The 27,971-nt window shown below is 54.3% G+C and overlaps 1 protein-coding gene across 1 annotated transcript; it reads right to left on the bottom strand.

Moving 5' to 3' along the window:
• Positions 1-1,402: 1,402 nt before the first annotated feature.
• Positions 1,403-27,971, bottom strand: CLSTN3 (calsyntenin 3). The gene is made up of 18 exons (XM_060024250.1): positions 27,670-27,971; positions 25,259-25,381; positions 24,623-24,818; positions 22,819-23,027; positions 22,416-22,565; positions 21,973-22,158; positions 21,108-21,389; positions 20,239-20,351; positions 16,900-17,062; positions 16,049-16,105; positions 15,180-15,337; positions 14,900-15,048; positions 9,283-9,509; positions 8,810-8,980; positions 7,490-7,635; positions 7,136-7,271; positions 1,892-2,094; positions 1,403-1,782 (listed from the first exon to the last, which is right to left on the bottom strand). Exons 1-18 carry the CDS (start codon positions 27,731-27,733, stop codon positions 1,642-1,644), a joined length of 2,874 nt encoding a protein of 957 aa, XP_059880233.1. The 5' UTR covers positions 27,734-27,971; the 3' UTR covers positions 1,403-1,641.

Below are 27,971 nucleotides of genomic sequence, written 5' to 3'. Positions count from 1 at the left end.
TGCACGCAGCGGGCCAGTAAGCTCCACTTCCACCCCACTGTGTCCATGAGAACCGCAGAGAAGTAGGGGAAACATTCCTGATACTCAAACACCCCATCCCACAGAAAGGAATTAAGACCTGGATCTCTAATCTTTCCTGGGGCCGGGACAGCACAGGAAGGATGCTCCCCTACAGCACACTCTTCTGAAATAACCCCATCTGGTTCCCGCCCCTTACAGCCTGGGGGACATGTCTCAGAGCCCATTCTCTCTTATTACAAACAGCAGGGTTGGGCTTCCCTGGTGGCGCAGTGGTTAAGAAACCACCTGCCAATGCAGGGGACACGGGTTCGAGCCCTGGTCCGGGAAGATCCCACATGCTGCGGAGCAACTAGGCCCATGCGCCACAACTACTGAAGCCCGCGCGCCTAGAGCCCGTGCTCCGCAACAAGAGAAGCCACCGCAATGAGAAGCCCGTGCACCGCAATGAAGAGTAGCCCCCGCTCGCCGCAACTAGAGAAAGCCCGCGCACAGCAACGAAGACCCAACGCAGCCATAAATAAATAAATAAATTTATAAAAAACAAATAGCAGGGCTGCCTGCACTCTCTCCCTAGACTCCGCGGGCAGGGCGCCCCAGCACCCCAGGCTGAAAATTCCAAGAGATGGGGAGCTGCCCCAGCCCCCCAGGCGGAAACTTCCAAGAGATGGGGAGGGGTTGACAATGTCCCCCACAAAGATCCAGAGTCTGCGGCATTCCCTCAGTTGTCTATACTCTTCCCACAGGTGCTGAGGGAAGGAGACAGTGGGAAACAACCAGCCCTGCCCCTTACTTCAGCTCAGAGGCCGAAGGGGCCCGAGACCCCAGAGCTGCCACCCGCACAGCGCCCACCGGGGATCAGCCAGGCCAGAGGCAGCTCACCGAGCTTTTTTCTGGTTGTTTTATTTGAAAACCCTAGGGTGTGTCCCCTTCCTCAGCACACCCATCCCTACCCTAACCCCAAGACGTGACGATGCCACACGCACACGAGGCTGTGAGCTGCACACGGAACACAGGGGCTGCGCTCACGACGACATGAAAAAATATACATTATATATAATACACCCGGGGCCCCTACAAGCCAGCCACAGCTGGGTCCTGTAGGAAGGGCAGGGGCCGTAGGACCTCAGGCAAGGAGAGGAGGGAAGGGGGCCAGGAGGAGAAGCAGGGATCCCCAGAAGGAAATGGAGAGAGGCGGGCTCATAAGAGAAGCAGGGAAGGCCCGGCTGAGGGTCTGGTGGGGGTCTCCGTGGACAGGAGAGTAGGCAAGGGCAGGGTACAGGGTTTCCTTCAGTCCGCCCTACAACCTATACAGCGCGTGGCCGGCATGGGGAGAGACAGACAGCGGTGAGCGAAGGGGCCGGCTGCCTGCCAGTCTCCCACCCCGGGGGTGGGGGGGGGGACGGGGGGGAGGAGCCCAGAGGCTCGTAGGGGGGTGGGCTAGGGGAGAGGGGGAGGGGGTGGGCTCCGGTAGGGCCACGGGGTTCTGAGATTAAAGGATGACTCTTCCAAGAGCTGCTCCCTCTGGGTCTCTCTTCTCTCAGCGTGTCCTCCTCTCTCTTCGGGGGGGTGTCTGTCTCACCAGGGCGGAATCCTCTCTCTGTCTGGGGAGGGGTGGAGGCCTTAGTAGCGGTGAGGGGGGGTCTCGATGATGCGTCTCTCGTCGCTGCTGGGCGAGTCGGCTGCCTCGGAGTCGCTGCTGTCCTCGTCCTCCTGCTGGCTGCCCGCAGCGCCTGCCATGGAGGCCTGCCGGCCCTGGTAGGACTGGGGACGGCAGGGAGAGGGAGAGCTCAGTGGGAGTCCGCATGCTGGCAGTGCGCCCCAGCTGTGCCCCGACGCTGCCGACACGCCCCACCCCCCCGCCCCCGCGCACCTCCATGGGGTTCACGATAATGGTGAGAGCTGAGTCATCCCAGAAGAGGTCGGGATCCTTGGGGTCACTGGAGCCCCCCGGGGGCCCGCCGGCCCCCGAGACGCGGCGGTGCAGCGAGTGGATGCGCACGAGGCCCAGGACGACCATGAGCACCAGGAAGCCCACGCACACCACGATGATGAGGGTCGCAGCACTCGGGACCACTGCGGGGAGAGCCAGGCGCACCTGAGCACACTCCGCTCAGGGGCGGAGTCGGGGGCCTGGGCAGAGGGAGTCCCCGAGCAGAAGGCAGGGTCCATGATGGCCCAGAAGAGGGGTCTGCCCTGCAGAAGCTGGAGGAAAAGTAGAGCTCCCCCGGGGAAGGGCGGAGACGGGGAGGGACAGAGAGCCTGAGGGAGGGAGATCTGCAGAGGAGGCGAGGGCAGGGGGAAGAGAAGGGCTCCCAGCCCAACGCTGTCCTGAGCAGCCCTGTTCTCAGCGCACAGAGGGCAAGGCCTGGGCCCTGCCAGGTCCTTCTGCCTGTGCCTTCCCCAGGGACCACATAGTCCAGGAAGGAGGTCCCCAGAGCCCAGCGGGGAAAGGAGAGAGGCGGCCACACAGGCTTGACAGTGCAAGAGGAGAGAATGTTCTTTCTCCTGCATCGTAATAGGAGGAGCAAGCTCCAAGCGTGGCCTGGCACCCAAGCTGGGCACAGGTCCAGGGCACAGAGAGCAGCCCCTTCACGCGCCCACCTGGACAGAGCTCACCCCTGCTCAGTAACACCTCCCATCTCCCTGTGGGCTCGAGCCTCCTGGACACCTGGGGCCTCTGCTCCCCTTGGGGTACACCCACGTCCCCCTCGGCCCTGTCAAGCCTCTGGGCCCGCAGCCTCACTTTGAAGCCCGGGCTCAGGGGGCCGTGGACTCTGAAGGGCAGTGAGACGCAGAAGGGCGCGTGGACCCTCACTCGGACCTTAGAGCTGATGGCAGCAAAGCAGACGTACAGGCGCAGGTACGCGCCCAGGAAGAGCGTGTGGGCACCCAGCTGGACCGGGCTCACCGTGCCCCACACCTGCACCGGGCCTCTGCCGGCCTGCACAGCTGCCCACACCAGCCACCTGGAGACCTGCTCGCACGGCAGCATCAAAGGGACGCGCCTGAGGGTCTCCACCAAGGCACAGGAGAGCCACACGTGCAGTGCCACCCAGCTCCCCACCAGCTGGGCAGACCAGGAGAACCCCTGCAGGAAGGTGTAAACACCACAGACCTGGGCCCTGAGGGCCACAGAGCCAACAGCCGTGAGCACAGCCTTGCCCACCTCCTGTACACACACACACATGCACACACGCACACGAATTTACCCACAGCCTCTAAGACTCACATGCTGAAAGACAGAGCAGAGCGCAGGGAGCTCCCCACCCCTGCGGCACACCCATCCTCCGGCAGCACACACACGCTGCCACGCGCTCCAGAGCCACCCAGGTGTGGGAGCACCCCCTGCCTGAGTAGCCATACTACCCTCACCCCTCCCTGAGGCCGCCCTGACGGCGCTCCGCCAGGTCGGTCCCCAGCCTGACCTGACCCATAGCCCACCTGGGGCCAACGAGAGCTGACTCTGCTGAGCAGGCCAGGTGGGCTCCCGGGCACTGGCTCCGGGGAGAGACAGGCCTGGCTGGATGAGAATTTCTCAACTGTCTGGGGATGGGGGAAGAGACGGGGGAGGCAGAGTTGCCCTTTCTGCTCCTCTGTAGGCAACAGAACCCTCCCGCGTCTTCGTGTCAGTGGGCAAGATCCGAGGGCAGTGACCCCACCAGCAGAATGCCCCTGTAGCTAAGCCCAGGCTCTAGAAGGAGCAGAAACCCCTCCTCAGAGTGGAGGCCATAGCAGGGGGCACATAGCTCTAGGGGCACAGTGATGACGAGCCAAAGCTGCTGTTTTGTGTCTTAATCAAATGCATTTGCTCCTCTGAGCCCCTGGCCTGGTGAAGGAAGTGACAGGTTGACTGCCTGGAATAAGAAATGACCACAAGAAAGACAAAAGGCAGACCCTCTATCTGCAGGCAGACAAGTATGGCTAGTTTCTAATCAGCCAGGAGGCCAGGGAGATGGGAGGATTTTTAAATTAGTTACAGACAAAAATCAAGAGTTTAGGAAGTACCGTCAACCTTTCTTTCTACATTAGACCCAAGCAGTTGATTCTGGCCTTGAATGACCTCCAAGGACAACACAAAGGGGTGTTTCAGTTTTAGCCGGTGGCCCGTGTGAAACTCCTGGTTCCGTGTGATTGTGAGACAGGGTTGAAGCCCTGTCCACAGCCCCACGTGGAGCCCCCTTTCTGAAGAGCCTAGAGAGAAACGTCCTTCTGCTCTGGGTCCCCGGGCTGCTCCTGAAGCACTGGTTGGTCCCATCATAGGACTTTCCTAACTGCTCAGCTTCCCTTCTGCTTCAGCTACAAGGAAGCTCAGAGTCCAAATGCTGGCCATTCTAGCAACGTCACAGCATCTCACAGCAGGTATTTTATGAACTGACTTATCCCTTGGCTTCATCGTCTTCCTTCCTCATTGTCCTTTCCTCCTCGCTTCCAATTTCATTTTCTATTTGTATCCTATTGCACTGCAGGTCTTTCCGCAAAGTCTCGGATACATGTAGGTAACAAACCGGGAAATGGTTCCAAACTTGGCTGCACGTTGGAATCACCTGCGGATCTTTAAACTCCCCTGATACCTGGCCCCCGACCCCAGACCTTCTGATTGAACTGGTCTGGGTATGGCCTAGGCACCAAGCGTTTTTACTGTTCCCCAGGCGATTGTGATGTGCACCAACATTTGGGAAGACTGGATAAATGTTGTCTTCATCGCTCATCTTACCCTTCTCAGACAGCCTCATTCTCCCTAAACACAGCTCCCCCATACCACCCACCCACCCTCAGTTCTCAAACTCTCATTCTCCCTCACGTCCATCTACGCTTCTACCCTTCAAGGTCCAAGCTCAAGGTCTGAATGCACCACCGGACCTTCCCCGGCTGACTGTCCTGGTTCCCACTGATCTCTCTTTCCTCATGCACTTGGGAGCTTCAGAGAAATGAAGCCCCTGTCTCGTTGGAGGGAATTCTATCTCTTACTCTTTTGCATGGTCAGAGTAATTTGAAATTGCAAAACCACAATCCTGTAACTCCACTCTTGGGGCTGGGAGGGAGGGGAAAGGGAGAGAACACCTTGAAGAGTCAGGAAGGGCACATAGAACAGGTTTGATGAAATGGATCTCCTGATAAGCTCAGGAGATGTCAATCACCAGGGCCCTCAGGTGAACTATGAACTCTGTGTCCTACTCAGGCCAAAGTCAGGGGAAAAGGCAAAAGCAGGCTGCCGCTCTCAGGTGGGATCTCAGAGCAAGCAGAGAAAACAAGGGTGAGAGACTTACCGAGCCCAGCAGCAACGCCAACCTGGACGCGCCTTGAGCCTAATCTGAGTGGCAGAACCCAGTATCCAGCCCCGAAGAGGCTGAGTGGGATGATTCCCAGTGAAAGAACTGGAGGAAGAGCTAGGGAGTTGTGGCCCCAAAAGTCTATTTAACAAAAACAGGTTTAGTTCACTCACACACCTCGAAAGCTTCCTAGAACCTTTGCAACTTGGTTACGCCTTATACTCCCTCCTCACACCTACTTCCATCTGCTTTGCTGTAGGAATCACAGGAAGAACACTTAAAAAGGCGTCTGCAGTTGTTTTCAGAAAGAGCAAGGATGAAGGGAGCCAGCCCCAGGGAAAGGGAAACACAAAGTAACGAGACTTTTTTTTTTAAAGCATCAAACATAAATGGACAGGGTATAGAGGGTGATGGTTAGAGCACGGGCTCTGGAATCCTGCTGCCTGGATTCGAATCCTGGCTCCACCGTGTTTTAGCTGTGTGACCTTGGATAAGGTACTTAACCTCTCTGGGCCTCCATTTCTTTGCCTTCAGAGGGGATAATTCTAGTACCTATTCCATCTTTCGTCTGTAATGATTCACTGGGTTAATAGGTGTAAAGCCCACGGGCAGGGTGCCTGGCACACCGATGTGTTCATTATTCTTCCGATTACATGGTTGATGTGCGAGCCATCCTTTCAGGGTAGGGTTCAGTGACCATGACCTCCCAAGAAAGCATTTTTGGAACTCTTTAGGGAATTGCCTTCAGAGCCTGAGATACGCCTTTTGACTTTTTAAAAAAGTGACAAATCTCTGCCCTTTGAGAGTTGGTTTTATGTGTACAAACACAGAGCCAACTCTGACAAAAGTGGATGCTGAAGTTGGGTAATACTGAACTGGGCCAAAGGCAAGGTGTGTACCAAAAGGAACAAAAAAAATGCATCTCATAAATTGACTTTGAAAGCAATTCTCAAAAGGGATTCCAAAAATCACTTCCAGCAACATCAGAATCCTTGCCGTCTTTAACAATGGGGGAGAAGACTCATTTTATAATATTAGGTGTAAATATTAGGTTACAAAATAGTTTGATCCCAAGTTTGTTAAAAGAAAAAAAAATTACAGGCACAGACAAAAGTTGGCACATAATAATAACACCATATTAACAATGGCCAATTGTGGTGGAATTATGGCTGACTTTTCTCCCTTATACTTACAGTTTCCAGTTTTTCCATAATTAAGTAACTCTTAAATTGTGAATTAAAAACGGCATCACTAGTAAACAATCATGGCCAGGGAATGAGATTGCTTTGAAGGGCAGCGCTCCGGCTGGATGTAACACTTGGCGTGTTTGCATATTTTGTTTTAGAAACAGTCTTACATAGTTAGCACATAATTACACACGCAATAGCACCAACTTTCTCCTTGAGGATAGGAACTGTATCTATCCTATAAATTTTGTATTCTTCATTGTATTGTGGACAGTGCTAGTACACAGTAGGTGCTTAATACATACTTGGTAGCTTCACTATTGAGGATCCCTAGGTCCAGGGCTAACTTGATATTGTTGGGGGAGGGCAGCAGGAACAACAAAGGCTAAACCCACACTGACCATGATCCCAGGCATGAGTGCCCCTGTGATGACCCAAGGCTCGGACTCTCCACTAGGCAAAGTGAATGATCTGGGGGATAAAGGGATTGGATCACAGCCGTCAACTAAGTCAAGTTCCACAGGGAACAGAATCCATGGCTCGACCCCGTTCCTCCTCCCACCCCACCCCCACGGCCCAGTGGTGGAGGGGAGGACGCTCGTGCCCACCCACTCCTTCCACCCACCCGCCCGGCTGGACCCACGCAGCCTTACATACTGGAGTTCCGGTGGGAGCTGGCCAGACTGTGTCCAGCCATCTCAGGTGGGGGCTGGTGACCTCGGTGCAGGAACTGCTGGGAGCTGAGCATGTGGCTGGGGTGAGTGACCCGGTTCACGCTGTGCAGGACGCTGACCTGGAGCGAGGGCAGGCTCAGTGGGCACGCTCGCTTCTCCCCGCCCCTCCTCCAGCCCCCGAGGGCCCAGCTCTCCCCCACTGCCCCCCAGCTTCCCCACCGGGGCCAGGAGTCCCCTGGGCTGCAATTTCCATCCCCACGCACCAGCAGGTTCAGTCCACCCCACCCCGGCTCCTCGCCAGCGGGGTTGGCTGTGGAAGGAAGGGGACTCTGGGTACCTCCACGACGAATTCATTGCTGGAGTAACGCCCATTCATTTCTGAGCAGGAAAGCCGGAACTTCCTGGCATAGAGGGCAGCCCCGCGTCGCAGCCGGTAACGAGCCAGTCTCAGGATCTCTTCGTACACAGTGATGCCCTCCACCCCTGGCGACCAGGAGGCAGCTCAGGGCAGGAGCCAGCAAAGAGGCCTGGAGTCTCTCTCCCAGACTCCCACCAGCTGCCACCCCTCAACAGGGGTGCGACCCGAGTTCTCAGATGGAGAGACGCTCCCCTGCATCCCCACCAGCTCCGACTGACTGGGATAGAGTAACCGAGGCTCCATTTCTGCCTCCGCCCTCCCCTGAGAGCTGGGAGGAGGGATGGAGAGAAGGAAATAGGAACACCCTGCAGGACAGAGGGAGGTGGCAGCAGGGGGGAAACGGAGAGAGGATAACACAGAAGTTCTCGGTGAGGCTCTGGAAGGGAACGGAAACAGGAAGGAACTGACCGCCTCATCTTCTATTCTCCCTGATGGAGCGTCCTTCAGAGAGGATGAGGCTTCCCTGGGAAGCTACCAACAAATCATTACCACCAGACGGTAAGAGATGAGCACTTGACTTAAAGCTGTGCTGTGTCCATGAGATTAGTGAGACGCAAGACAGAGAAGAGGGCGAGTACCAAATGGCTAGAGGATTAGAAAGCTACTCAGAGGACTTCCCTGGTGGCACAGTGGTTAAGAATCCGCCTGCCAATGCCGGGGACACGCTTCGATCCCTGGTCCGGGAAGATGCCACATGCCGCGGAGCAACTAAGCCTGTGCGCCACAACTACTGAGCCTGCGCTCTAGAGCCCGCGAGCCACAGCTACTGAGCCTGTGTGCCACAACTACCAAAGCCCATGTGCCTACAGCCCGTGCTCCACAACAAGAGAAGCCACCGCAGTGAGAAGCCTGCGCACCGCAACAAAGAGTAGCCCCCGCTCGCCGCAACTAGAGAAAGCCCGTGCGCAGCAACGAAGACCCAATGCAGCCAAAAATAAATAAATAACTTTAAAAAAAAAGAAAGCTATTCAGAGACTGAGCCAAAGAAGAGTGGAGACCAAAGTGGAGGTGAGCTGGGATGGAGAGAGAAGCTGGGAAAGAACCATCAGGAGCCGGAACCCCAGCCACCACCTCTAGGGACAATCTGAAAGCCAGAGGACATTCCAGGCAGGGAAGGTGCAAGGGGGCACTTGGCCACATCCCTGAGCCTGGAAGGAGGACCCTCTGAGTTTCCCAGAGACTTGACCATGGGGAGGGGCGCACCCAAGGAAAGAGGACAGGTTCTTGGGCCCCACTGACCGGCAATGGTGAGGTAGGCAGACGTGTTGGTGAGCTCCAAGCCTCGCTGCTGCAAGGACGCCACGTCCAAGAGCAGGCTTTCCCGCTCAGGGTCCAGGTCATCCCCCACCAGAGAAATCTCACAGCCATCCAGGTTGTGCACGATCTCATCCGACATGCGTGTGTCTGTCACTGGACAGGAGGCAGTCAGGATGTGGGTCAGAGCTGAAGGGCCCACCTCATGGCCACGCTTCCTCCCCTTCCGGGCTCATCCCCTGAGAGCTGCCAGCATCATTGTCAAAAACGTCACTACCCATCAACCTTCTGACACCCGGGGGTCTCCCGCTGGCTCTCGTTCCTAACAGTCAGTGGTTCTAGAAAAGTGAATGAGGGATGTTGTCGCTCTCATGGCCAGCCCCAGAGCTTCTCCTTCACTCTGGTTCCAGACACGGACCCCTTCTCTGGACACTATCACTCCTTGAGGTCACCCTTACCTGTGCCCTGCCAACTCTCGTCCTTTTTGGCCTCCACCTGGTGAGAAATGGAGCAAGTGATTTGAAGATCAGGGAACAAAGGGACCCCCTCGGGTCCCTCGAAGTCCACAGCTGGGAGGGCAAAATGAGCAGTGCCACTCAGCAGGATCTGAGGGGCATCAGGCTGGAGCACCACCACGTAGCCCTCCACGTCGGGGATGGAGACACAGGATTCTTCGCTGAAGCACCTATATGAGAAGAGGGAGAGAGGCAGCCTGTGACCCCATCATCCCCTCCCTTATAATCTATATTCTGACCACCACTCTGGGCCTCCACCTCTACAGAGAGCACCCCGTGTCAGGGAGGGAAAGGGGAAGAAAGGGGGGATAGTGTCTCTGCACGACCATCACCCCCATAGCAAAGCTGGAGGGGGAGATACCCTTTCCAGGGAGGATACCACTGCAGGGAAGGGCCAGGGACAGAAGGTTAGGCAGCCCTGACCTATGGGGATGATGACATCACCAATGCCCTACCCCCAAGACCATGGAACATCTATCAAACAGTATTTTACAAACTGAACTTACAGAAATATATATACATACATAGTTCTTCACCCAAGATGTTAAAAAAAAAAAGTGTGTTTCAGTACAATATCTGGTAGATATGTGTCAAAAAATATTCAACAACAGGGCTTCCCTGGTGGCGCAGTGGTTGAGAGTCTGCCTGCCGATGCAGGGGACACGGGTTCGTGTCCTGGTCCGGGAAGATCCCACATGCCACGGAGCAGCTGGGCCCGTGAGCCATGGCCACTGGGCCTGTGCATCCGGAGCCTGTGCTCCGCAATGAGAGAGGCCACAACAGTGAGAAGCCCGCGTACCGAAAAAAAAAGAAAAAAAAAAAAGAAAAAATATCCAACAACAAAAGTGGGGTGGGAGTGGGGAGCATATCAAAGAATGCCCTCCAAACTATAATTCAAAAAGGTACATATATCCCTATGCTCATAGCAGCACTACTCACAATAGCCAAGACATGGAAACAACCTGTCCATTGACAAATGAATGGATAAAGGAGATGTGGTACATATATACGATGGAATATTACTCAGCCATCAAAAAGAACAAAATAATGCCATTTGCAGCAACATGGCTACAACTAGAGATTATCCTACTAAGTGAAATAAGTCAGAAAGAGGAAGACGAATATCATATGATATCACTTATATGTGGACTCTAAAATACGACACGAACCTCTCTATGAAACAGAAACAGAATCACGGACGTAGAGCACAGACTGGTGGTTCCCAAGGGGGAGGGGGTTGGGGGAGGGATGGAGTGGGAGGCTGGGGTGAGCAGATGTAGGCTTTTATACATAGAATGGATAAACAACAAGGTCCTACTGTATAGCACAGGGAACTATATTCAATGTCCTATGATAAGTCATAATGGAAAAGAATATTAAAAAAGCACATATATGTATGTATAACTGAATCATGCTGTACAGCAGAAATTACAACAACACAGTGAACCAACTATACATGAATTAAAAAAAAAAAAAAAAGGATGTCCTCCTGCTTGGAGTGTCTCCAATTCATCCTCTCTAGTATCAGAGAAACACATTTCAGTAGGTGAGCTAATCTGACCATCTTGGACCTGCATCCACCATCCCGTGAAGCCTCGCTGATCCTGGTACCAGACAAACCCTCCCTAGAGGACTGAGCCGGCTCAAACCAACAACAGCACAGCAGCTCGGGGAACACATTCCCAGGATTGCCTCCAGCCAATCAGTAATTCTCAGAGTGCTTGCTGCTCTGTGAAGCATTTTGTCCACATTGTTTCATTTAACCTTCCGTGGCTGCTGTTGCAATAGGGATAAGAAACCAAAGCTCTCGGGTCAAGCATCTTGGCCACATAAGAAATATGTGTCCCGGGCCAGGCTTGAACCCATTCTTCTCATTCCAAGTCCACGATTCTTCCACTAAACCACAGCCACCACGTGGGTTTGCATTAGTCATATTTATTTGTAAACAAGTGCCCCCTTGGAAGTCCCTGCTGGTCCAGTGGTTAGGACGTGGCACTTTCACTGCCCTGGACCCAGGTTCAAACCCTGGTCAAGGAACTAAGATCCTGCGAGGTGCACGGCATGGCCGAAAAAAAAAGGAAGTGGCCCTTGAACAAGCAGTCTTCACAGGGGAGGTGGTAATTCCAGAGCAGGGCCTGTGGTCCATACACCCGGGCTAACAGAAATGATTCTGTTGAAAGGACTATCACACACACTACCGAGCAGGCCCAGCTTGACTACTGTAGCCAGAGGGAGAAGGTGTAACCTCAGCGGATACCATGAACGCAGAGCCCCTGAAGGTACCAGACCCACAGTCTGCTGAGCTCCTGTGCCAGAAGGAGCAGGACCTGAGACAGTCTGCACAGTCATCCAGCAAGACCCGGATCAAAGCCTCCTGGAAAACAACCCCAGCTAACTCTGGAAGCACAGACTCCAACAGACACTCCCACTGTGATGGGTGATCCAAAGGGGACCCAAAAGGTACTAGGGGGCTGGTCCAGACCCGAAGGACACTAATGAACTGGTCAAGACATTAGAAATGGCACGCAAACCTTAAAACAAGAGCCAACGTGGTCACCATCACACAAACCCACGAGAGTTCGGAGTGGGAGAGGTTGTTTCTGGCTAAGGATGGGAGTGGGGCATTTGGCAAGGGAGGGTAGGAATAATCAAGAGAAGTAGCAAGTGAGCTAGCCTTTGGAGGAGGGCAGAAAGTTGACCCTAGAGTGGAGGGTGAGGAATACACGAAGGGGAGTAGAGGAACGTGAGGCAGGAAACGCTGGGCCAGATGGTCATGGGCTTTGAGCGCAAGTTTTGTGCAGTGGGCAGGAGGGAACCATGGACGTCTTCTTCAGCAGGGAAGTGTGAGGGTGGACATTCTGATTTCAGATCACTAACCTAGCCTCTGGGTAGAAACTGAACTGAAGTTAGAATACTAGAGATAGTCCACTAGTTAGGAGGCTAGAGCAATAGGCCCGATGAGAGGTAATGAGAGCTGCTGGAGATGGAAAAAGAGGAGACAGATGCCAGACATGGGCGCAGAGCGGGATCTAGGTGACCTGGTAACCAATGGGGTGTGGAGGATAAAGACGGAGGAATCAAAGGCGATTCAGAAGCTGCAAGCCGGGGTAACTGCAAGGACAGAGACACCATTACAGAAGCAGAGAATTCAGGGGGAGGGGCTAGTTCAGGCATCGAAGTTCATTATTAAGCTTTAGCTCGTTTGTCTGAGGTGCTGGCAGAACTTCTAGATGGAACTTACAACAAGCAGGAAGAAATTCAAGAGCTACGGAAAGAGAACAAAGCTAGAGAAAAGGATGTGGTAGCCAGATGAGCTTTCCAAGAATCCAAGAGATTAAGAAACAACAACAACTTAGGGGAAACCTGCATTGACTGAATGGCTGCATAAATCTGGCTTTAAATGGACAGAGGTCCAAGCACTGAACACTGGAGGCTGGGGAAGCCACATGGACCAGGGCAAGGATGTGCATCACAGGAAGGAAGGCGCCGCTGGGTATCGGTCTCTCCCTGTTTCTCACACACACACACACACACACACACACACACACACACACACACACACACCCCTCTATATTTTCTCCTTCAACCTCAAGGAAGTGTTAGGGTAGCGCTAACCACATGGTAGCCCTAAAATGGAGAAATGAGACTTCTCTCTTTCTTAACCTCATAAAGGAAAAAGGCCCCTTCCCTCTACTGAAGGAGCAACGTCAGGTTCCCAGTCCTTGGATAAGCCTCTTCCCTGGGCGGGAAAGAGGTTGGAGGAATTCAAATAAGACAGTCAACAGAGAGGGTGTCAACTCCCCCCTTGTGGGGTTGCCCCATGCAGAGCTCCACCATAAGCCAGAAGACAGAGCCCTCCCTCTGCCGTGACTCCTGAGCCTACGAAGGGGATGAAGCCATTCCTTGGTCCCTGAGGGATGAAGCCCCTTCATACCTTCGTAGCTGGGTGAGAGCCCTCTAACAGCTAGAGTTCTGACTAGAACACGGTGGGGCGCATCCTCAGCGCAGATCTGCACCCACGTGACCTCATCTGCCGTGGCCTTCAGCTCCCCACCAGGACCACACCGTGGACCAGCAGCCCAATTCCCCAAAGCCCTGCCCCTGCCTTCCAAAGCTCTGGGAGGCCTGACAGTCACGCCCAGTCACTGTCCAGGGCTCAGAGCCCTCTCCTCTCCAAACCCACCCATGCCAGGATAGGGACAAGTCAGAGATGTTTCTCTTCAGATAGCTTTTGGAGAAACTGAGGCAGAGCAGGGGAGAAGGGAACACAGGAATCCTGACCCTTACATTATGTGATCCACCCACTGGATGGCAGTAGCTCCTAAAAACTGCCCCATCAACATAATACGGGGTGAAAATGCCTTCGTATAACAGTAGCCAGTGTTGACAGAACAGGCACTCCTCTGGGCATTTGATCTGGATGCTATCATTTACCCTCACAACACTTCCATGAGTTAGATTCTATTGTTATCCCTGCTCTATGGCATTTTCTCAGTGCTAAAAAGCTAGTAAGGGGCTTCCCTGGTGGCGGAGTGGTTAAGAATCCGCCTGCCAATGCCCGGGACACGGGTTCGAGCCCTGGTCTGGGAAGATCCCACATACCGCAGAACAACTAAGCCCGTGTACCACAACTACTGAGCCCACGAGCTACAGCTACTGAGCCCGCATGCCACAACTACTGAAGCCCACGCACCACAACTACTGAAGCCTGCGCGCCTAGAGCCCATGCTCCACAACAAGAGAAGCCACTGCAATGAGAAGGCCGCGCACACCAACGAAGACCCAATGCGGCCAAAAATAAATAAATAAATTTATTTTTAAAAAGCTAGTAAGTAAAAGACTCTGTGTCCATAACTCTTAGGCTTTCATGACCTCTCAGTCTGTATTTTTAAATACCTAATATACTTAAACCTTGAAGTAATGCACAGTTTTTCATTTAAAGAATTCAGAATCCTTCACTTAGAACTCAAAAGTCAGCAAACTTTTTCTAGGAAGGGCCAGACGGTAAATATTTTCGACTTTTTGTACCAGTCTCTGTCCCAGCTACTCAGCCCTGCCATCATAGGGTGAAAGCAGCTCATTTCCATAAACAATATGCAAATGAGCAGCAGGCCAGATTTGCTCCTGGGGCCATCGGCTGCCAATCCCCAGACTTAGATCATCCTGTTTGATCTTGCAAGAGGTTGATTAATCAAGCAACTAGAGGTCTTTGCCCAAGGTCATCCAGAGAATTAGTACTGAGTCAGAATTAGTGTCAGGTCTCCCGGCTCCCAGTCCAGTACCCTCTTCTGTCCCACTTTACATATCAGCACAGAGACGCAGAGATTAAAACCCCCCAAATCCTGGCGGTGTGCTTCAGTGGGAAGAGTCATGAACCCTTTTTTGGAAAATCTGAGTCTGGTCCAGGCTCTTCTCCCGGCATTGCTGTGTCAATTGGGCAGGTCAGTTTTTCATCCCTGAAACGAGGGAGGTGTGCCTAGCCGTCGGTGGTGCCTAAGGCCAAGGAGTTCTGACACTGTCTGGCTCTGTTCCGTGACTTGCCCGCCCACCCAACACTCACTTGACGGCAGTAGTGAGGCGCAGGGGTCTGACGCCGGGCGTGGCAAAGCGCAGAGTGTTCATGTAAGCCACATGCTGCAGGGCATGGTTGAAGGTCTCCACATCGTCCCCCTCCAGGGTGAGCAGGGACTGCGAGGGGTTCACGTGGACCTGGGCCCCAGACACAGACAGGGCTGAGAGCACGACCAGAGGCGGGAGAGGAAGGGAGCAGAGGTGGGGGTGGGGAAGGGCGGGGTCAGGGGCCATGCCTGGAGGGAGGGGGCTAGAGGAAGGGGCGATACCTTCATGCCTTTGCCCAGGCTCTCGAAATCCCTATAGTCCAGCCCCTCCCGACATGCATAGAGGCACTCGATGACCTCACGGCTCTCCAGGCGACCTGAGCGCACGCTGAAACCAGCCAGGTAGCCGTGGAAGTAGTGGTGGATCGGCAAGGGGTCTCCTAGGGCAGGAACACAGGGGCGGACCAGAGGTGAGAGGAGGCGTAAGAAGAGGGGGCTGAGAGAAAGAGCAGCAGGCTGGAGAAGGGAGACGGGAAGGAGCCAGGTGGAAGCCAAAAGAAGAAAAGATTGATGAGCGGCAAGGGAGGCTAAGGGAAGATGGGACAAGGCAGAGCGAGAAGACAGAATAAAACCGGGGGTGGGCGGGGAGGGGCGGGGGGAGACGGAGGGCGAAAAATAGAAGCCACGGAAATGAGAAAAGCTTCCGGCAGAGGCAGAAAGAGAAGGAAAGCAGGACCAAAGGGAGGAAAGAGGAGACTCAAGGCAGAAAACGAGGAGAGTGCGCGAGGGGGTCTTCACGGTGCATGCGGGGAGCACCGGGAAGGATGCGCGTGAGCTTCAGGGATGCCCAGCTCTCCCGGCCGCGTGGCTGCCTCCTGCCCTCTGCGCTCTGCCACGCGGAAAGCCAGCACGAGAACCCTCGACTTCACTCCGTGGGCAGGAAAGGACACCGGCGCCCAGCCCGGCTCCATCTGGCCGCCCTCTCCCGGGCGAGCCCGCCTGGCTGCGATGCTCGGAGGCTCTGCCCCCTGGTGGTGGGCGAGGCGGTGAACGGTGAGGCCGGGTAGGGCCATGCGGACGCGGGAGAGCCGGAGCCGGACCCCTAAACTGAGATGCTAGCTCTCCGGCCTCCAGATCTCACACGCAAGTACCTGCTGTGGCGTCCGTACTGTTGTCGCCTCCCTTTTCCTTCTCTTTGTTCTTCTCCTCTGGGGGAGAAAAATTGCCAGTGAGCTCAGGGATGTGTGGCCAGATTGACAGAGAGGACGGGGAGGTCTTCCAGGCGTTGCCCCTGCCCGTGTAGGACTTGAACCTCTCTGCTGAATCCCAACCCTCCTTTTGTCATGTCTGAGATTATCTCAGGCCTCTGTTATAGACAAACTCCAAATATGCTGCTGAGGAAACACAAGGGCTCTGGTACAACACACACACACACACACACACACACACACACACACACACACACACACACACACACATACAGAGATACACTATACACACAAACCAGATACACCACATACATACACCCACCACATATGCAAATACACCACACACACACACAAACACACCACATACACACCACACACACACACACACACACACACACACACACACACACACCCTCCCAGAAGGAAAAAATGAAAGAAACAGCTTAAAAGTTAGAAGGTTGCTGACTCTCTGCAGGGTTACTGTCCTCCAGCAGGAGAATGGGCTGTGGAATCATCATCACTGGGATGGAACAAAGTGGGAAGTGACTGAAGTTACAGAAAGAAAGATGCTGGTGTTGCCTGAGCAGGAAACTCCTCCAAGTCAGAGGTGATGACCAGTCCAACAGGAAGGACACCTGAGGGGCTGTGGTCTCCTCCCCAAGAGATCTTTCCCGGCCTCCCTGCCCAACTGCAGGGCGATGAGCTCATGAGGTCAGGCTGCCCTTTTGCTCCTCCATCAGCCGTGGGAGGCCCCAACCATTAGCGCCTCCATGGAGAAGCTCGGCGGGACTTACCAGCCCAGCAGGCCCCAATCATGAGCGCGGGCTCCCGTCGGGGCGGGTGGATGAGACCGTTGTCGTGGATGAGGGCAGGGTCGAAAGAGATGCCATCAGCATAGAGTGTGACCGTGGGGAACTCGAGGTTCAAAGCATAGTGGTGCCACTCGTCATCGCAGACCTGGGGGTGGGGAAGGGCAGGAACCTGTCAGTCACACCATCCCCAGGGAACGAACGCAAGGCACCGCCCCACCTCCTGGGAGGCAGGGCACAGTCCCTCGTAGTGCCTGTCCTATCAACAGGTCCTTCTGGTGAATTGCTGCCCACCCAGCTAAAGGAGTAAGATCCTTGCCCAGAATCTATCAGGCTCCAACCTCGTACCTAAAATTCCACTCTGCAGGTAAACCTTTATAAGCATCAACATTCCTAAGAGGAGTCCGTCAGCAGGTGCTGTCCATCCCGAGGCCAAACAGAACTAAAAGCTGTGGGTTTCTGTGCCGTCTTCTCCATCTCCATTGCCACCCAATCATTCAAGTCCCCAGTCTCTCTCTGTTACAACAGTCTCGTCTGAGCACTTACACTCTTAGGTGTCTCCGAGACCTTCCTCCCATAGCTGCCAAAGGGATCTTCTTCTTTTTTTTTTTAATCTTTAAATCACTACTGAATTTAATGTTGTCAAACTTAGTATTCATTAACAACTCATCACATTTGAAAAGATTGGATTCTCCTCACTTCACAAATGTTCCCAAATATAAATGACAATTGTTGAAAAATCATAGCTAATTGCAAATTAAATAAATTACTTGTAACCAAATCTTTTCTGAAGCAAAATTAGAAAAATCCTTCCTATTTTTGCAACAGAAAAAAAAATTTTTTTTTTTTTTGGCTGCGTTGGGTCTTTGTTGCTGCGTGCAGGCTTTCTCTAGTTGCGGCGAGCGGGGGCTACTTTTCGTTGTAGTGCGTGGGCTTATTGCAGTGGCTTCTCTTGTTGCGGAGCACCGGCTCTAGGCGCGTGAGCTTCACTCGTTGCAGCTCGCGGACTCAGTAGGTGTGGCTCGCGGGCTCTAGAGCACAGGCTCAGTAGTTGTGGCACACGGGCTTAATTGCTCTGCGGCATGTGGGATCTTCCCAGACCAGGGATCGAACCCTTAGTCCCCTGCATTGGCAGGCAGATTCTTAACCACCACGCCACCAGGGAAATCCCAAAAATTTATAGTTAATTTGAGAAATACATCCCAAATTTGGTGGAGGAGCACCTTCAAAATTTAAGATTTTTTTTTTAATTGGAGTGTAGTTGATTTACAATGTTGTGTTAGTTTCAGGTGTACAGCGAAGTGAATCAGTTATACATATACATATACAAAGGGATCTTCTTACAATGTAAATCTGATCAGGTCACGTCCCTGCTGTAAACCCTTCAAAAGACTTATAGGACAAAATCCAAATGACCCCAACTAACAAAGTCCACCGTATACCTGATTACTGTCCAGCTCTCCAACCTCAAATCCAGTCTCTGCCCTTGTTCACTGTGCTCTAACTCCCTGGTCCTCTTTCCGTGCTTGCAACATGTTGATCCCTTTCCTGCCTCAGGGCCTTTGCATCTGCTCTTCCCTCTGCCTGGAACTCTCTCTCACAGCTCTGTCTCATCCTTCAGGATGAGCTTACATTTCACTTCTATCAGACCTTCCCTGAGCAACCAATCTAAAGTGAGTTCCCTTCTCCTTGCCTCCTATTCTCTACCTCAGTCCCTTGCTTCTTCTTTCACAGCATTTATCACAATTTATCATGTTTATATGTCTGCTTACTTTTTAAAAATCTATCTCCTCAACTAAAATGTAAGCTCCATGAAGGCAGAGATTTTGTTCCATCTTAGACCCCATTGTATCCCCAGAACCTAGTAGAATGGCAGGGAATTGGTATTTACTAAATCTTTGTTGAATAAATAAGGGTAAATAAAAGAAAACTAGAAAGAGGAATGTCACCAGTATTAGCAACGTGGGAGAAAGATCCAGAAGAAGCAAATGGCAGAATATCTCTTTAGAAGAGTGCCACAACAGGACAGGAATAAAGATGCAGCCATAGAGAAGAGACTTGAAGACACAGGGAGGGGGAAGTGTAAGCTGGGACAAAGTGAGAGAGGGACATGGACATATATCCACTACCATATGTAAAATAGATAGCTAGCGGGCAGCAGTCACATAGCACAGGGAGATCAGCTCGGTGCTTTGTGACCACCTAGAGGGGTGAGATAGGGAGGGTGGGAGGGAGGGAGACGCAAGAGGGAGGAGATATGGGGACATATGTATATGTATAGCTGATTCACTTTGTTATAAAGCAGAAACTAACACACCATTGTAAAGCAATTATACTCCAATAAAGATGTTAAAAAAGATAAAAAATAAATTAAAAAATAAAAAAAGAGTGCCACAGAAAGCAGCCTTTGGAGGCAGCCCTCAATTATCCAGTTTGTGGGTTTTCGTTCCCCTTTTTCTCTCTCTTCCACTTCCTGCCTTTTTTCAGCCATTTGCTTACTCAGCCACTCCACCGGGGCTTACAAGAAAAACAGAAGGAGATGGAAACACAGCTCATCCCCACGGTCCCTGTGGTCAGCTTGGGGAACGAATAAAGAAGAGGCTGCAACTCTTGGCTCAAGAGACTTTTCTTTTCTTTTTTTTTTTCTTTTTTGCCCATTTTTACTTATCCCTCATAACCATGAAATAGTGAGATTTATATACATATATATATATGTGCATGGATATATAAATATACAAACACACACACACACATATATATATACTGCTTTTTAGTCTATAAAGGTCTATTACATCATTTAATCCTACAACAACCCTGGGATATAGAATTCTTATTATCCTCAACTCATAGGTAAAAAAAAAACTGAGTTGTAAACATATTAACCAAGATTTCATGGCTAGGAAGTTCCCCTAGCGGGACTCAAACCTAATCTATGTACCTCAGATTACTTATTTCCTCAATTACAGCATGCTAACTGCTTGAGAGTCAGGCATCTGCACTGGTAAGGTTCTAGATAAGAAACAGATGAAAGAAAACAAGAGGGGAAAGATGGTTGGTCGGGTTTGGTGTTCGAAGTAATTTGTTCCCTACTTCCTTTTAATCCAGGAGTGCTTTCTGCAAGAGACAAGCCTTGGAAAAAGAGAACAAGAAAACGGAGCCAGGGCGGGGGGCAGGGAGGTGTAAAAATAGTCAGGAACTGAAAGTGGAGATTGAAAGAAGGGACACAGGGCAACCCAGAAAATGCCCACCCCTGCCCTAGGACCTCCTCGCCTGAAAGCAAGTTACATCCACCCAGCTTTCCCAGGAGCCTGGCTCCGGCCTCACCTGCTCCAGCTTCCAGAGGAACTTGACTGGCCGGGCACTCTCCAGCAGAGGCCAGTAGAGGAAGGCAATTCTGCAGCCGTGGACGGTCAGCGAGTAGTGAGAGAAGCCGTCCTCTGAGGGCAGAGGATGGGGACAGAGGTCAAACACAAAGCATGGGCAAAAACAGCTTCAAAGCACCAGGAGGGAGGGGATGCCGGATTCTCTTCATCCCTTCATTTTCTCTCTCTCTCTCTCTCTCTGTCACACACACACACACACACACACACAGAGTCCAGTGTCGGGCTTCTCTTGGGCACTCTGACTGGCTGAGGGGGGACACTGGCCAGCCTGCCCCCACTCAGATCTTTACCGGTCCTTTGGTTAATACAAACTTCATGGGCAACACTCCTTTTCAGGTCAAGAGAGATGAGCTCCGAGAAGAGGCAGAAATGAAAGAGGATGTGAAGGCTGAGCCCCTCAAGAGGGCTTGCTGCTGCCACAGAGGGCAGAGGGGTCCTGGGGGCTGGAGCCCACTAGCCCTTCAAGAAGGAGGATGGGGTGGTGGAAGAGGAAGAATGGGTACAGCATTACTCAGGCTGGGACGGGGGCTTTAAGGGGAGCAGGTCTGGGGGGCAGTCTGCTACACGTGGATGCAGCGTGATGAGGCAGCTGCAGATGAGAAGGGCGATGAGGGTTCCATCACTCTGAGAGCAGTAGGATCCCAGCTTGTCACGCTGGGAGTAAATCACAGCAATACAAAACCTAGCACTGCTCTCTGACAGATGAAGAGAGAGGAGTGACGCGTCCACAGTCACAGACTGGACGGTGACAGAGGCAGGACAAGAAGCCAGTCTCGCCACACGCAGACGGGTGCCCTAGGGAAGGCTCACCGTTTGGGACAGTGTTACACACGATGGTTTCCTCTTCCTTCTTGCCCTTGCTGGGGGTTACACCGTGCTTCATCCACAAGGACAGGGTAAAATGGTCACTGAGGCTGTCCTGGGGCCCGGAGCCCAGCCCAGCGGTGCCACCCAGTGGCACCTGCACAGCTTGGGTGCCGTTGAACCAGTAGATAAGGCTGCTGTCCTGGCTGTAGTGCACCGAGAGGCCTGCCGTCCAGTTGGCATTGGGGCCGGGCATGGGCAGCAGATCCACCTCCCCAGGGGCCGCGCCTGCCGGAGCCCCAAAAGGCACAGGTGTCAGAGCGGAGAGGCAGCAGATGGGGAACAGGATATGCAGGCAGGGAGAGAGGGACAAGGAAAGATTTCCCACAGCTACGCTCACCGCCTCTTCTGGGCTTTCAGAGATGAGAAAGGAATGGCTAGGAATAGCTCTCCAGTGACCTCAACTCCAACTCGTCATCTCTCCCTGCCATTGTCCCATAATGTATCTGGTGCCTCTCTTGGGCCACAATTATGCATCTTTGCCACCCACATATTTATGTGCTCTTTGGACCACAAGAGATAGCCGCATGCCGGCAGATATATACATCTATGGATGGGCAAAGGAAGATGTAAGACAGATTCAGTATTTCTGTTTTTGGTTTTGGCCATAACGCACGGCTTGCAGGACCTTAGTTCCCGGATCAGGGATGGAACCTGCCCCCTCTGCAATGCAAGCGCAGCGTCCTACCCACTGGACCGCCAGGGAATTCCCAAGACAGATTATTAAGAAAGAGGCAGAGGAGTTTCAGGCAGAGGCTGGGGGTAGGGGGCACAGGGGACAGGCCCGGGGAGCCAAGGGGAGCACACCCACCACAGAGTTTCCTCAGTGCCCGCTCTGAGTAGTTGTCACGGTCACAGCCCTTGGCCACATGGTTGGTCTGCAGCTCTATGGTGGCCTGAATGTTCCAGAGAGGTTCATCACAGGTCTCCAGGCGGATACCAGGGAACAAAGCCAAGCTCCCAGCGCCTGGTGCATATTCAATCCTTTTGTTCCAGCCTGCAGGGGTGAGAGGGAGCTGGCAGTGGAGATGGAGATGGGCAAGGCAGCCCCTCCTATCCATTCTGCTCCGGCCACATCCACGGACAGTCTCGGGCTCCTACGAAAATAGCCAGCCAGGGTAGGCAGCTACAAGCCTTCCCCAAATATCCCTCCCCTGACTCCTAGCCTAACCCCTGTGGTTGTCAGAAGGGATGCAAAGGGACACCAAGGTGAAAGATGGGTTACAAGACAGGTACCAGAGCAGAGCTCCTCACCTTGCCAGCTGGGCTTACAGGTGGGCTTCACCTGGATCTCCACCTCAGCGTCATCCACCGCCCGCTTCTTCCCGCAGTCATAAGCCGTCACGGTAAACTTGTAGAGCTTCTCGCCACTGTACTGCAGCTTCTCCGTGTTCTCAATGTTCCCTGGGGTGGGGGTGGGGGATGGAGAGGGTCAGGCGCACTAGAGAAAGTCTGGGGAGGACTTGTGAGCCAATAGGGCAGCAGGTGAATTAGACAGCGGGAAGCTGGGAGGAAGGAATCTAGGGAAGGAGGCTCCACATCTGGGAAGGAGGGTGAGGAATGAGGATGTGAGGGACAGAAGTGGAGGGCACAGCCCCGAGATGTCCTGAGGGACGCGGGCGCCCAGGGCGGAGCAGCTGGGGTGGCAGGCGCTCACCGTCGTTGTCGATGAGGAAGGGGGTGTTGGGTGTGAGAATCTCGTAGTAGCAGATCTGGCTGTACTGGGGGGAGCAGTCGCCATCGATGGCCTCCACCCGCAGGATGCGGTCATACAGCTTCCCCTCGGTCACGGCCGCGCGGTACAGCCGCTCCACAAACACTGGGGCAAACTCATTCACGTCATTGACCCGCACGTGCACGGTGGCCCTGCAGGTGCCAGAGCGGGAGGAGGACGAGGAAAAGTCAGCCACAACTAGGAGTTCAGACAGGGAAGCAGAGCAGGCAGGACCAGCAGGTCCTGGAGCCCGGGGCAGTGGGCACGCTCATCCCCCCAGCCAGGGCACCAGGCACAGCGAGGGACAGGCACCACCGGGGAAAGGGTGACTGATGTACGGGGTGAGGAACGACCCCAGGGGATACCAGCGGCCGATTTTGATGACTTCCATACAGAATGCTATAGGTTGGGGACAGCCACGCAAGACAGAGGATTCTGTGTCCAGCCGGTTGTTCCTTCATGAGAGTCAAATCCAATGGGATAATCAAGGAAGATGCAGGGGCTTCCCTGGTGGCGCAGTGGTTAAGAATCCGACTGCCAATGCAGGGGACACGGGTTCGAGCCCTGGTCCGGGAAGATCCCACGTGCCGCGGAGCAACTAAGCCCGTGTGCCACAACTACTGAGCCTGTGCTCTAGAGCCTGGGCGCCACAACTACTGAAGCCCAGGTGCCTAGACCCCATGCTCCACAACGAGAAGCCACCGTGATGAGAAGCCAGCGCACCACAACGAAGAGTAGACCCCGCTCGCCGCAACTAGAGAAAGCCCGCGCGCAGCAAACAAGACCCAACGCAGCCAAAAAATAAATAAATAAATAAACCTTCTTAAAGAAAGAAAGGAAGATGCAGAATAAAAACCAAATTAAAAGCAAACACATTCAGGGAAGTGGCATTTGTACCAGAGTCACAAGTCATCTGACGTGTGCAGTGAGCAAGCCGGCCCCCTCCCCCGCCCAGGCCCCCCGCGGGGCAAGCAGAGGTTGGGGAGGGGCTAAGCCCTTCATGCGGAGCCCTGCCCCCAGCCCAGATCCTGGCACCCAGGGCCCAGAGGCAAGGGTTCTGTCTCTAAATGGGAAACTGAGTCATCACAAGGAGTGGTTTATCTCTAGTGCCTCGTAGTGGCCCAGGAGTCCTGACTGCCCATCTTGCTCCCATTCTCGAAGGAGAAGTGAGCTGGGAACAGGTGTCGGAGCCCTGGGCCCCGCCTTCTGCCCGCCGCAGCCATCTCCTGCCCACCCTCGCCCGCTGCCGTGTGTGCGCATGCTCTGTGTGTGGGTGTGGCACACGCTGCAGGCGGCTGGACGGTCGGAAGGCAGGTGGGTGTGCGCTGACTGTACCGTCCTCTTCCTCGGTCTCTCAGCATCCTGACTCCGGGTACTGAGCCCTTTCAGTGTCAGGCACTGCAGCGCCTGCTTTTTACACAAACCATCTCCTTTCATCTCCACAGTAACCTGAAGAAGTAGGCATCACCATCACCCCATTTTACAGACAAGGGAAAGCAAACCCAGAAAGGCTAAGAAGTTGCCCAAGGTCACAAGAGGCAGAGCCAAGATTAGATCCCACTAGTTCTACCACGTGCTTCTGTCCCCTTGGCTGAAGGCTCCTGGACGACAAGGCCCCGTCCCTAAACCCCAGGAGCAGAGAGGGGAGGGGGCAGATAGTCAGTGACGGCGAGGACAGAGGATGGTGAGGGGCCTGGGAGGAGGTGGGGGGCCTGCAGCAGAGGGCAGGAGACAGGAGCGTCCTCACTTGTGGGACTTCTTGGTGTTAGCCCCGTCGGGGCCCTCGCCGCAGTCATAGGCCTGGATGGTGAAGGTGTGTTCCTTCTGGGCCTCGCAGTCCACGGGTTCCTTAGCCCGGATCAGCCCTTCTCCTGTCGCCTTGTCCAGGATCACGGCCTCAAAGGGCACCCCAGACCCATGGAGCCGGAAGCCACAGATCTCGCCTGGCCAGAGGGGGAGGGAAGGACGCAGCTCCTGCACCACCTCCAGGGTCTCCTTCCCACACTCGCCAACCCCCCTCAGGCTCCCACTTCACCTCTCCTTCCAAACCCCTGTCCCTTCTCTTGCACATGGAAAAGCATTCATTATCAGACAATCAGCTCCGACACCAGCTTCCCTGAGCGGCAACCTCTCAGAGCGCCCAGGTCTGAGACCTGGCAAAGTCTGACTGCGTTGACCCCCACCTGCCCACGTCCTCCTCTCTGGCCCCCTTTATTTTACCACCGTTCCTCGCTGTGGCCCGTTTCCTCCTAGTCTACTTCTTCCTCTTCCCCCACGTCCTCACTGCTCTCCCTCCCAGGACCTCCCCTCTCCTCCCTTGCCCCTGCCCTCCCACCCACTTCTCTCTATCCTACCCGCCCTCCTCTGCCCCAACCCCACTTACCTGCATAGCGCAGGGGGGCGTCCTTGTCCAAAGCAAAGAGTGGTGGGTTCAGCAGAACAGTGTTGTCGTTCTCCATGACGATGCCCTGGTATTCCGCCTCGATCCATGGCTTGTGCTTGTTGGCTGCCCCGCCCCCAGGGAGAGGAAAGGAAGCACCTGTGAGCTGGCCCTCCACCTCCAGACAACACACTCCAGCATCACCACCCTGTCCAGCCCCTGCAGAAGCACCTGCAGGAGAAAGGACTGAGGACAAGAAATCAGCCATGAAGGGAGTCAGAGGGTCTGCGGGAGGTCCCAAGATAGACAGTTTCCATGGCCACAGCCTGCCCTGGGGGGAGGGGGACTGCCATGTCCCCTGGGAAACCTGGTCAGAAGGTGGAGACTTTCTTTAGGGATTTCAAGAGCTAGAGTGTGGACACCGGGCCTTCAGGGAGCAGTGGTGGGCCATCAGAAGGCCCTGGAAAAGGGAAGAGATAGATTAAGGGCAGAGTTGAGGTTAGGAAAAGCAGACTAGAAGCTTCCTGAGATCCTGATTGTTTATCATCTCCACCACCACCACCCCATTTCAATCTTGATCCCTTCTTCTCCCGGCCAAGCCCCATCTTAAGGCCATTCTCCCAGAGGAGAGGGAAGAGGAGAAAAGAGAGAAGGGAAAATATATAGGACAGAGGGAGGAGGACAGAGAGAGGCAGGGATGGAGCAGAGGAATCAATGCTGAACGGCTGGGCCCAGCAGAGCCGACATCCTCAGGGATTATCGAAATGGCCTAGAAACACGACAAATCCTCTCCCTGCTTCTCACCCTCACACCCAGAGAACACACTCATAACCAACACGGTCCTATGTCCCCCAGAAGGCCACCCAACCCCACACTCCCTGAGCCCCACTCTTATACAGACTCATGGCTGAGTCCTAATTCTCGCCTACCCCACCCCTCTTCCCTTCAGCCACCAGCCGATCCACAATGGATGTGGGACTCACTCAGCCTCCAGATCTCCCCATCTGCTACCAGACTCAACTCAATCACGTCTCCTCCCCAGGACCAATCTCCCACCAGCCTGGTGAGGGGCTCCCTTCCCCTCACCAACGCCAACCTCCACGGCCTGCTCTATTGGATCCCATCAAGCCAACCCCTAAGCTCCCAGAGCACATCCACGATGGCCCATCAGCGAGAGGAAGAGGAAGACATATCATCAGAGGGAAACTGAGTCTCCAAAAGGAAAGTCATCCCCAGTATGTCATGGTGAGCAAGCAATCCTGATTTCCATTCTTTCTTCCAGTGACATCCCCCAAAGCCTTCTGGTATCTGAATGCCGGCCCCTTCCTCGCGGAGGACCCACCATGACCCCCTTCTCTAGTGGCAGAGGAGAAAGCCACAAGATGGTGCCCAGAAGCCAACACAGGAAGTGGCAGGAGGCTCGGAAGCCGGCTGAGGTCAGAGACTGAGCCGAGGATGGAGGGGCTGCGCACAGCTCACGCCCCACCCCACCCTTCTGCTGCCTTCCTCTCGGCCCCCGACTCTCTCCTTGTGTCCATCTCCTCTCACTGACTCCTGGGCTCCCTGTCTTTTCCCTCCTGGACTCTCCCCTCCCCCTCTCCTCACCTGTTCTTCCTGATGTCCCTTTCATTCCTCTCTCTCTCTCTTTTTTTTTTTTTTGGCCTCCACCTTGACCCTGGTCCACCCCCTTCTCATCCCCTCCCACACCTCATCTCCCTTCTCCTTCTCCCTTCCCCTCTCACCACTCAATTAACACTCCCAGACACCCACCTCTGCCCTTCCCTGCCCATCTCCACCTACTTGAGCCCTCGGCCCCCACCCCCTCCCTCCCTCCTGGTCCCTCGGACGGCCTCACCCAGCTGAATTTATCTGCTGTCTGCAGAGAGGGCAGCTCTGGTAACCCTCGGCCCAGCTGCATGCAGACGGAAGGTTACGGATGCAGAGGAACACGCCAAAACATACGTGCTCCGAATCGCTGAGCTGCAGGGAACAGTTTCTCCCCAGGATGGATGGAGAGGAACCACATGGATGTGCTACACACCCTCAGCCCCGGCACACCCCGGCGAAAACGGAGAGCCGCCCAGAGATGTGTATCGCCCCTCAGGGGCAAGTCCTTCGGAGACCTGACATAGCTCCAGGAGGGAGAAATTGGGGGAGGGGGAGAGAGAGAGCCCAGGATGGGAATGGGGACCAAATGGGAGCAAGAGAAGCACATGGGTAGAGATGGACCAGAGAGGAGGATGTGGGAAGGGGGATGCGAGGGAGAAGAGAAGGGGGCAGGTCTGAGAAAACAGATGGGAAGGGAGCTGGTCTGAAGAACCACCTGTCATGGGCCAGGGAGCCTTAAGGGCTCCTGCCCACCCCGCCCTGCCTGAGACCCCTCCTTCAGTGCCCCCGCCCCCCGCCTCACTCACCTTTGTTGCAGGAGCTGGAGGGGAGCCGGGAGCCGAGCAAGAGGAACAACAGCAGGAGGGTCATGGTGTGGCGCGGGCAGCGCCGGGCCCCGATCGCTCTCCCCCGGGAGCCTCAAGCCCGCGTATTCCACCTTGGGGGAGGGATGCAGGGGCTCTCCAAGGAGGGGAGGGAAGAGAGCAGGCAGCAGGGCAGAGACGGAAGGGAGCCTGCCGCCCACCCTAGTCCATAGAGCAGACCTGAGCAGCCCCCCAACCTGGGCGGCTGAGGTGGGGGACTGGCAGTGGCTTCTTCTCCTTCGCTC

Source organism: Delphinus delphis, chromosome 11 (assembly GCF_949987515.2).
Source record: "Delphinus delphis chromosome 11, mDelDel1.2, whole genome shotgun sequence".
Lineage (NCBI taxonomy): Eukaryota > Metazoa > Chordata > Mammalia > Artiodactyla > Delphinidae > Delphinus > Delphinus delphis.
The sequence above is the reverse complement of the archived record's forward strand: the minus strand, read 5'-3'. Positions and strand labels throughout refer to the sequence as shown.